The 11905-nt window shown below is 30.3% G+C and overlaps 1 protein-coding gene across 1 annotated transcript; it reads right to left on the reverse strand.

The window, feature by feature from the left end:
- Positions 1 to 5282: 5282 nt before the first annotated feature.
- LOC129878368 (phospholipase A(1) DAD1, chloroplastic-like) lies at positions 5283 to 6621 on the reverse strand. Its single transcript, XM_055953454.1, has one exon. It carries the CDS (start codon positions 6599 to 6601, stop codon positions 5369 to 5371), a length of 1233 nt encoding a protein of 410 aa, XP_055809429.1. The 5' UTR covers positions 6602 to 6621; the 3' UTR covers positions 5283 to 5368.
- Positions 6622 to 11905: the final 5284 nt, after the last annotated feature.

Here is an 11905-nt window from a genome sequence, read left to right on the forward strand (position 1 = left end):
TTCATATCCGCACTCACTAAATTTGAATTTATGATTGAAAAATTTTAGGATGCTCTATAAAAGTGACTTCATATTTAGAAAGATTTCAATCCATTGTCAAAGTTAGAAATTTAATGGAAAATGTGCAAAATTAAAATAATACTCATAATGGTTAGCATCTTACTTTTGTTTATCACATAATTTTCTGATAAATGGTGTACACTAGACCACCCTTCATTTAAAGTGATTTCGATCATACTTAAACTCAAAATATCTGATTAAAAATTAAAAAAAATACTTACCACTCAATCATGACCTACCCTGTCCAGTCCTAGTTGGTAAACCACTTCTTTATTAATAACACAAACAAACACAAAGGAAATTACAAGTGGTAGGTAGAGTCTAAAAAAAACATAAAACCTTGTAACTACCTCATCTCTCTTATCAATATGTCTTCTAAGCTATGTTCTATTTTTTCTGCAATTTGGCTTTCTATGAAGGTATCTGGCCATCGTTTAATGGATTCGTACTCTGCTCAAAACTCAATAGCACGGGGAAATCCGATCTGTTTGGATGATTATACACGAGAACACTTTTTTTTAACTCTTCTGATAAAATTTCTGTTTGTGCCACTGAACCAAGATATATAACAATTAATCTTAGACTTCTTGGCTTTTGATGTATATATTAAACCTAGACTCAAATATATATATACATATATTTTATTTTATTCTTATTTTTATCAAAGATTCGGTTTTAGACTAGTTTTTTCTTTGACTATATTTTTGTGCTCATCGAAACAGGTAAGTCGCGCAATTTTAATTCTATGTACGAATACATGCACATTAAACAAGTTTTAGTATTTTAAGATACTAAAATTTATGATTTCTTAAGAGGTGTGTACTAATCGTTCCAAATTTCTTTGATCACGGTTCATTATTTTACCATGGTCTTAGAATATTTGACATCTCTTATAATGTTATTCTCTCTGTTTCATATTAGTTGTTCATTTTATTATTAATAGTTGTCTCACATTACATTCTCTGTTCACTTTTACTTAGCTTGTTTACTATTTCAAAAATAGATTTTTATTTTTACTTGTAACTCATTTATCAGGAAAAGACAATTATTTTTTTTCATTCTTTCGAAGGAAATTTTTTGGAGATGAAAGAAGAAAGTGGATATATATATATATATTGGGATATTCCGGAAAAATATTTGAGGCCTACGTCAAGCTTTACTACAATTTTGGAGTATCAATCAAGGGCTCAAACTAGCAAATTAAATTAAATAAAGGGTTTATCACTACACAAAAATGGATCTTTAACGTTAATAGTTTAACTGTCATTAAATATGTATTTTTAGAGGCAATTAACACTCTTTATAAATACCTAAAGCTTACGGCGATATTGGATTCAATGACAATTAACTTATATCAATAAAAAAAACTTTAACACTCTTTATTAATGTGTATATTTAGTGCCAATAAAAATTGTATTTCGTTATAGTTTACACTGTAGATTTCGAAGTTAAACGATTGCCTTCTTGTTGTCAAGCACATTTAAGAGGACATATAGTTTCACCCTCTTAGGTTATTATTGAAGTTTACCAATACTTTTTCAAGTTACCTAGGCTATTACTATGGAACACACGTACATATTTTTTGTTATTATCTATTATTTTCTGTATTTTGATTACTCTATTTTATTCCTGTTGACTGTTGTTCTCGTTATTTATTTTCTCATATATGCCTTATCTAACCTCTTTTATGCTTTTATGCTTTTATTGAGCCGAGGGTCTTTCGAAAACAGTCGTTTTACCTTGGTAGGAGTCAGGTCTACGTACACTTTACCCTTCCCAGACCCCACGTTGTGGAATTTCACTGGGTGGTGGTTGTTGTTGTTGGATGAGTAACACTTCTCTAATATAATCTTTAAAAGTCAAGATTAGAATAATTTAATAACCATTTTATTCATGGAATAAGTAATCCGTTTTGAAAAGCAATTTCTATTTTTTTGGTATACAATATCAAATTATCAATTTCTCACAAATTTTGGCCAATGTGCTGAAAAGAGAAAGAATTCACAATGTTCTTATTTCTTGTTATTCTTACTTGTCATTATGTTATGATATTTCCTAAGAGACTTGTATCAAATAATTACGATAAATAATTTGAGACAGATAGAATATTAAGGAAACATCCGACCGTTTTTTTTTGAGCTTTTAGCATAATTGTAGAAGAAATTTTATTTAACGAACTCAAATGACAAGTTATTTGAAATGAAATAAAAATTTAGAAAAATGCAGCAACATAAAATATCATTAGTACTCTTGATACAGTGATATTGTATTTATAAAAATAAATATTCACGAGGATATCCAATTTACCCATTGGAAGAAAATCTTCTTAACTATTTGAACTAAAGCTGCAATTTTTTTAAATATAAGAAGAAATCTAGCCTTTTTATTTTTTAATATTTTAATTAGGTAAGTTTTGAAGTTGGTTGCTCTGCTACACTGCTAGTTGTGGAACGTTGAGGGATAAGTTTCATCGTCAAGAGGAAAAGAATTTGAACTACTGGCTAAGACCTTTAAATGACCGTTCAGTGATAAAGGAGGTAGGAGTGAAGAGACAATCAAAAGATTTGCCTAAAAGCAACCATTCTAATACGCGCTTCTCAGTATTAATCGATTCATATGAAATTAGTATGACGTGGCATGAGAGTAGTTACAATTTTAGAATTTCAAGTTGACTGAGAAAGATCACTCGAACACACTTGTCAAAGACTTTTTCCTAATTCAAGAAATTAAGATATTTTTCAACCCCTCCTTATAAGCTTTCACCTTTTTATTCCATTGATGACTCGAACTCATAATCTTAAGATTAAAAGTGTGGTGCTTATTATCCGAACAATTTCATTCTATTGGGCCTTCTTTTGTATAGGCCTTCTTTCTAGTTTGTATATTTGCTTTGCTTTACCATTGCTTTTGCAAATGCATAAGGATTGTCTCAACCCGTACGTACACTCATATACAGTTATCACACTTGGGTCTATTTGGACATGTGATATAAAATTATGATTTGAAGTTGAAATTTTATTTGGACATATAATTTATATTTTTTAAGTTGTATAGTTTCTCATAAACATGAAATCACAACAAGTTGCGGAAACTATCAAAATTTCCTTAGAGTAAATACTAGTTATTTTCTAATATAATTCTTTTACATGATACGAATAATTTCTTCATACATATTTAAACACTGATTTAAAATCATCATTTCATATCGCATGTTCAAATGTAAGCTACCCAAGTAAAGGGTGTTGGACACTTGGTCGACTTAGCCACAATCTACCTAATGCAGTTAACCAAAAACATTGGTGGGTATGGTAACCACCAATGTGTTTGGCATGTCGAGGTGTGTTGCTCATGTGGGTGCGCCATTGCCTAGACGTCAATTGTGACGGAGCCTGAATTTTTATTAAAAGATTTTAAAATATAAAGAATTAAACACATAAAAAAAATAAAGATGATTCAATATTATTATATCACTGTTAAAAATAAATAAAAAATCACACGAATTAATAAAAATAATTATACCATAAGACATGATTTTTCCACTCTATTCTCACAAAACCAACTCATTTGAAAAAAGCACGATAGAAAAATGATTTTTATTGAAAACTGAAAATAGACACTAAACATTTTTTCTTTTCTCATGATTTAATCAAAATATTTTTTGAAAAAGCTACGGAACTTTTTTCAAAAATTTCAATGAAAAAATAATAATTTTTAAATAGTGAATAGACATAAAATAAATTTTAATTATATATAAATAACGAAATTTTTTATAAAAAAAAATTAAATAAATTTCTTCGACCCTAGCTGACTCCGCCCTTGACCTCCAAGCGCACCCCACTCCCACACACGTCTTGGTTGTTCCAGCTCTTTGCCGCATGCCTAATTTTCTTGAATATCAATGTCCCCGTCAATGTTTGCCACATTAATTTTGTCAAGTTTTTTTTAGGATTTTTATGAATCAATTTGGATTATGTATCATCTGAGGATAAATAAAATCGAATTAAATTATAAATTGAGTTGAATTGGAAAAAAACAATTCAATTAGTAGTTTGGTATTGAAAAAAATATGGATTATATTTAGGCTGATTTGATTTAAATTAAAATAGTCAATTCGACGTCAAAAATGACAAATCAAAATTCTTGATTTCATTTGACGTGATAATAATTCTTTTCCATTTTTTGCTTGATAGACGTCAAATATTTGTCCACATCAAATGTACGTATTTCATTAGGTAAGCATTTCTTGTAACAAAGTATCAGTCTTGACTTTCAACTAGGACAATAAATGTTGCTTTAACAACAAAAAATTGGTTCAAAATAAGTATCGCTTAAACAAATAAAAAAATATTTTAAAATAAGTGTTGTTTTAGAAATTCAAGACAAAATAATAATTGTTTTCAACTACATATACTCTCATATAAAAGAACTATTTTGTCTTAATTAATTGTGCTCAATTTTAGAAAAACATCTGTTAAATAAGCGAAATTTAGTATACTATTTATTATTTTTTTAATAAATCTGAAATGAGCTACAACAACACTTATTTTGGGACATATAGAGCGAAAGAACTACTTACCCCACTGCCCGTATATATTCAGAACCTGGTTCTTAAAAACACAGTAGACAGTAATCAACAGAATTAATGAAATACGAATTTATTGTGGAAAACTCATTGCTTAAGGGCGTAAAAAATTACGACCTATAACGTGTAGCCTTTCAACCATCAATCTCCACTAACTTCTCAAAAGCAACGTTTCGGATTACAACTCAGCAATCTAAGGGGCTAACTCTAGTACCTCAACTCAATAGTTCACTCAAACTGTTCGAACTACTGTCCAAAAATTCAAACTCGCTTCTTGTTACAAACCTAAACCACACAACTACTTTCTTCAATCTAGGAATTATTACAACTCAAAAATAACCCTAAAACGACATCAACTACATTCTCAATAATGAATAAAAGCTATTACAACTCAGTAAATACTCCTATTACAAGAACTAACTTTGACACCAAACTATCACCACGTAATAACTTAAGTTGCGATCTTCGAACTTCGACAATGAGAGTCTATATATATATATATATATATATATATATATATATATATATGTTCCTGGAATTCTTCAAATATATTAACAAATGTACGTATCAAATACTTCAATAATAATATTTTTTTAAGAATTCAACACGAAAGGGATTAGATAATATTTAGATAGGGGGGATCAGAAAAAACAAAAGTACTTGCCTTTGTTCATCTTTCTCACATTAATACACACATTGTACCTAGTAAAGAAAAAGATGTTTTTATCAAAATAATTTTGTACATTTTTCATAATTGTTCACCAAATCCAGATATGTCTTGAGATCGTGACACGTGACAATATCTCCTTTACTACTTAATCTAAGTTCTTTCCCTACCTCAGCATACACCCATTGTGTATCCTCCATGCACTTTTGTAGCCAGCTTGGCATCCCAGTGGACACCACGTGAGCAGTCCCTTTTTCTGCCACGTCATTGATGACGAACCCCGGAACTTTAGTAACGGGGTCGTCGGAGTTGACAATGCGGAGAACATTTGTACGTCTTTTCTCCAATTGGCATCGAAAACTCTTGTTTCCAACTCTAGGCCCTCCAAATGATACAACACTCACTATGGGTGCCTTACTAAATTTTGTAGTAATATCATACGCTGTTAATGTTGCAAGGGCAGCACCAAGACTATGTCCTGTCACAGTTATACTTAATGGCTCATCACTATATTTATCAAGAATGTTGCCAATTTCTTCTCTAATTGTGTCTTGCAAACTTTGGTCACATTGGGCGTTTGTTGTGTACAAGCTCAAGAGGCCACTTTGTACCATGGGTTTATCGTAATTTTCGTTGGGCGACATCATGTCATCTGGTAAGCAAGTTAAGGTGGCGCGTAAATTCTCGAGCCATTCAGATGATGTGACGGTACCCCGATAAGCGATCACCACGTCCTGGCGCCCGAGCTTAGCGATCTCTTCCGTATCATCGCAGACGGCCACGTAACCAATCCAGCTGGATCGCGGGGACGCTAGGTTTGGAAACGTCCTTTTAGTCCACTGTGGCATTTGGACGACGCAAGTCGCGTACAAGTTCTTGATCACCTTGTAGCCGGTCTTGTCTAGTCCGCAGTTTGTCAGCATCGAACTCTCAGGATAAAGACATGTGGCATATGAGGGTGATGACATGTCAAAGTCGAAGCAACGATAGGCTGCTTCAACGAATTCCCCGTACCTCAAGATCTCCTTACGGAGATCATCATCAAGTGGATCAAGCAATCCTTCCCAATTCTTGATCCCTTGGAATTCCATCCACCGATGCCGGAGTTCGGCCATTGCTCTGTCTCCGACAGAGCAATGGCCCGACCCCGAGTTCGTGATATTGAAGCTACGTGCTCCTTTGCTCAATGTACAACACTTTGAAATAGGGAGTACCAATCCCATATATTGTTTGGTACTGAAAATAATGTTACAATTTGATTTGAAATTATTTCCACTTGAGAGCCTCATCATGAGTGAAAGGTGTGTAGTTTTTACAATATTCATGGAATTAATGTGGATGATCGAGGCTCTTTTTTGTGGAGTAATAATATTAATGCATACACTTTCACTTAACTATTACATTTTGGCTGCACTCAAATGAGGACTATTTATAGTTGTTCCCAATCCCCAGTGCCAAATTAAAAGGGTTTATAGTGGGTGGTGGGGTATAGCACGAAATTAGGGTCAATTTTATAATCTTTAAATTTTATAATGATGATTTTAAATAATAATAATTGAATATTAAATTTAATATTTATACATATTTAATAAATTTATTAACATAATTACACTATTTAAATAAAATTTATTGAGTTCGATTCAATTTATATGTGAACTACTAGCTCCGTCCCTGAATGGTGGGGTAGAGGGGAGACTATTTGAGGAAGACTATATATTATATGATAAGAAAGAATTTTGGAGGCGGGCGGTGCTGCATTTAAATTTTATAGGATAGGTATTATATTAGTTAGTTTAGTGGGGACAAAATGTGTAGATTAACCATATGAAAAACACCTTTTGAAACTATTAATCTAGAAGATGTCATGATCATGACATTTGTATGATGATCATAAGAATATGTCATGAGAGAAAGTTTAAAATGTCTTTTAATATGACAAAGTGTTGAATTATTCTGTGTGATATCTCCAAAAGGAAATAATGTTGGATAATACAAAAAGTTTTAAGTAATATAGTGTAAGTATAAATATTTTTAACATCATCATGTAGTTTTAACTTGTTGGAGTAGGTATTATATCTTATTATTTTTAAAATTATAAATTCCACATTTTAATGATGCTTACCTGTATATGTATCACTTACATGATTTTATAGTATGAAAATTTAGGTGGAATTCATTAATGACCTTTTAAATTTGTCCGTCAATTTCATTTACACTTTCAAACTGTAATGTATTTCGATTAAGTACATGATAATTTAAGTGTTCTAACTAGTTCATGTTGGGGCTTAAATTGTGAAAAAACTTTTGCTCATATTTTCAAGTGCTTATTACATAAATAATTGGTTAATAACCATTTAAATTATGTCATCTTCTTTAGTTATATGCATTAATCTCAATAAGACATATAATTAAACCTCAGACATGTTTAGTAGAGACAAAGACATTGGGTTATTTTCGTCTATCTGTCCTAGTGTTGGTGGACAGAGTTATCTAATACTTGTTGCTGATAGAAGGTATCAACGTATATTCCATAAAATTAGTCGTGGTGTACGTAAATTGATCTGGACACCATAATTATCGGGGGGGGGGGGGGAACTAATGCATGTTTCAAAATTGAAGTTGATCCGCTGTCCCCCCTGTTTGGCTCTTCCTCTAAAGGGTTGTTGTGTAACAAACGCATAATGTCCACGGGAACGCCCATGAATTTTATCATCAACTTGATGAATTAATTTCAAGATATAAGACTTTTCTATTATGACAGGTATATAATTAAAATATTTTTGAACTAAAAGTCATTAAGATAATAAGTCAAAAAAAATGTAATAATCAGTAATGAATGGCGAAAACTCAAAAATCCATGATTTCCCGATATATATATATGAGTCAGCAAACAACATTAAAGAAAAATTGACATGTTGACCTAAGTATTTAGAAAACGAGTAACATAAACAGCGTATTATAATTTGTTTTCCGACTATATTGCGGCACAGTCCATAGTAACGCATTCCCATTGACTTATGTGAGTTTATGTCATTTTTTTTATCTGATAATCGCACGAAAGCTCAATTAAATTTGGATTTATGTTAGAAAGTTAATAAAGGTAATTCCGTATTTAAAGGAATTCAAACACGAGATCTTTAATTAAGGATGAAGGAGTACTTATAATGACTAGGAGTGGATCTAAAGGAACAGGAGTTTGTTCACCTAAACCTGCTCTGCAAAAAGTTACATTAAATATATAAGACAATTTTTTTTAATGTATATAGAGAGAGTTTGATGAATTCCTTGAACACGAGATAAAAGGTTGGACTCAATGATTTAGGGAATTCAAAATTTATCTTAAGGTTCCAACTTTGAATCCTAGACACTACTCCATCCGTCCCATTTTAGTTGTCAGAATAAGGTTTTACACAATTCTTAAGAAAAATTAATAAGGGATGCGGTACTATAAATATTCTTCAATCATTATGAGAATTAGTCTTTATTAATGAATTATTAAATTTACGCATGAAATACCATTGATTGATGTGTTCTGTATTGAATGATAGGCAAAGATTGTCAAAAGTTTAACAAGAAATAGTCTTGTAACTTTAAAATGGTTTTTTTGAAAACTTTAGTAATACAGTAGAGTTGTAATAATAATAATTTTTTTCACATTTCAAAATGACTTAATTACCAAGGATAGAATTAGAGAAAAATGACTAATTATTTTTTAATTGTTTAAATTAACAATTAATTTGAGACAACTATTTTTACTATATACCTGACAACTAAAATGGTACAAAGAAAGTATATTCTTAATTTTCAAACCCCCTTAATTAAAATGCTCCATTCATCACTACTTACTACTTCACCAAACTCTGATTGGTCAATCACCTCTTTATTAATATTAATAACACCAACAAACACAAAGGAAATTACAAGTGGTAGGCAGAGTCTAAAAAAACATGAAAACTTGTAACTACCTCATCTCTCTTATCAATATGTCTTCTAAGCTATGTTCTATTTTCTGCAGTTTGGCCATCTATGAAGGTATCCGGCGGTCGAATGGATTCGTGGTCTGCTCAAAATTCGGTAGCACGTATGGGGAAGTACGATCCATTTGGATGAATATATATACACGAGAAATCCTTTTTTTAAAACGTTTTGATGAAATTTCTGCCTCTACCACTTAATCAAGATAACAACGTTAGCCTTCTTTAAGAATTCTGGGCATATTGACAGGATTTTGGTCAAATAATTTTTTCTTTGACTATATTTTTGTGCTCATAGAAACAACTAAGTCGTACTATTTTAACTTCATCTACGAATACTCATTAAACAAATTTTAGTATTTTCCAATATTGTTTAATATTTGCAAATGTTGTTGTGTGTTAATGGCAAATTCAGAATTTTTTTTATAAAGTTTAAAAAATCGTCTGAGATTTGAAGTTAGAACCTCAAAATGTCTTGTTTTTTTTTAATAAGATTACTTTAAAATAGTAGTTCAAGTATTCCCTATGCAAATAGTAGTTCATTTGATCACAAGATAAATTATTAATTTGTACGTTCAACAATTACTTAAGTTAAAATAAATTTGACTTAAATGGACTTAAAGAGTGGATAACAATTCAACTTGCTCAGCTTTTACTAAAATTGCAAATGCTTTATTTATTTTTTATGTATAAATTTTTAATATCTAATAATTATTTATTTTTATATGAGTATATGGACATATTAAATAAATAAATATTTTAACAAAAAAATTTATTGATCAATTTGAATTATATATTATCTCAATTTTTTTAATTGGGTTGAATCAATATATGGTAACCCATCAAAGAGTTACTTAGGCTGAATTGAATTGAGCTAAAATAGATTCAAAATCTCACGTACAGTTTTAAAACGGAGATTCTTTTAATTGAATGATGACCGTAACGAATGTCGGCTCAATCCGAAGGAAATCATGTGGAAGTTTTGCAGAATTATTATTGAAGCTATGTGATTAGAAATTTTCAAATCAAGGACATAATTTGACTATTTGAGAGATGGCTCTACTTCTAACAGATTTTGAAAATCTCTGTGTCCAAGAAGTAGTTTATCATGCTGGTCACAATTAAGTTCATCCAATTATTACACTAAGTTTTTAAGAAAATTCTTATACAATCCTTCAACCACCTAATAAAATTATATTTTCTTTATTATGATTATATATAACTTATCAATTTTTAAAAAAAATTAAAACTATTTTGACAAAAAAAAATATTATGTGTCAATTTGGTCTATATTTCAAAAAAATTACCTAAATACATAACTTATTTTACCATATTTTCTAAAATTTCCTACCATTTAAAAAAAATTCAAAAATCCCTACTCTTTTCTATTCTCTGATACATCACTGTACGATGTATCAGGTGGATACATCAGTTTATGTGATGTATTAGAACGTCATATATATCACTTTATGCGATGTATCAGTCGGATACATCATTTATGTGATATATCAGTACGTCGGATACATCACTTTACGCGATGAATCGATCGGATACATCACTTTACATGATGTATCAAGACGTACGTGATGTTTTCAGATTCCACCAAAAAAAAATTGGATAATAAAATAGGGATAGAATGTAATTAGGAAGAATCAAAACTTACCTATACTTCATCTCAACTCTTAGATGAGCTAAAACGAGCCTGGCTAAATGGGTTGAACTAGGGGCAATAAAATTAGTCCAAATTCTTATGAATCGTCTATGTCATAATAGGTTGGACTAGAGTGATTTTGATGATGCGTTGATTTGGCCCAAGTTGACCCATCATAAATCAAAGCCCAAATAGATCAATCATGATACACAATCTTAACAACTTTGACCCATTAAAATGATTAATTTTAGTGTAATTTTCATAAATAGCTTAGTTCTAAAATTTAATAGGTCGAAATAGCTATTTTTTAGGTAATTATATTTTGTAATTATAGCTATCACAGTTGTTTGTATAATTCGCATATCCGTTTGTATAATTCACTGTCAATATACAAATATGTTTGTGTAATTCGCTGATATTATACAAACATGATAAGTATATACAAATTCTGTATTTATATATTTTAGGAATTTTTCAAAACTTATACAAATCAAATGTATCAATATTATAATTATATACATGCTAGGGTAAGCAAATATAAATTTTGGATTTATTCAATTAGGAGATTCTGAATTTATACAAAATAAAATAATCTGAATTTATACAATTGGGAGCTTAGTTATATAATTTCTGGATGTGCCCCAAGCAACTATAGCTATATATATTAATTACTGGAAAATGTAAGTGGCAAGTAGGAATTAACTTTAACTATAAAAGGGCAGCCCGGTGCACTAAAGCCCTACGTCCTATTTTATTTGTCATGGTTTTCTTTTTGAGAGTCAAAACTATACGAACTTTGATTAACATTTTAAGATATATTTTTTAATCATATTGATATGAAAAAAATTGTAACTTGTGGTACTTTTCGTATAATTTTTGAATATCTAATTTTTTACTTTATAATATTGAGTTAAAAGTAATATAATTTAACTTTAAAAATTAGTCAAATTGACTTTCGAAAAACGCAACAT

This window comes from Solanum dulcamara, chromosome 2 (assembly GCF_947179165.1).
Source record: "Solanum dulcamara chromosome 2, daSolDulc1.2, whole genome shotgun sequence".
NCBI classification, from domain to species: Eukaryota; Viridiplantae; Streptophyta; class Magnoliopsida; order Solanales; family Solanaceae; genus Solanum; species Solanum dulcamara.

Coding starts and splice junctions, on each gene's coding strand:
- LOC129878368 (XM_055953454.1), bottom strand. CDS start 6,601: ATGATGAGGCTCTCAAGTGGAAATAATTTCAAATCAAATTGTAACATT.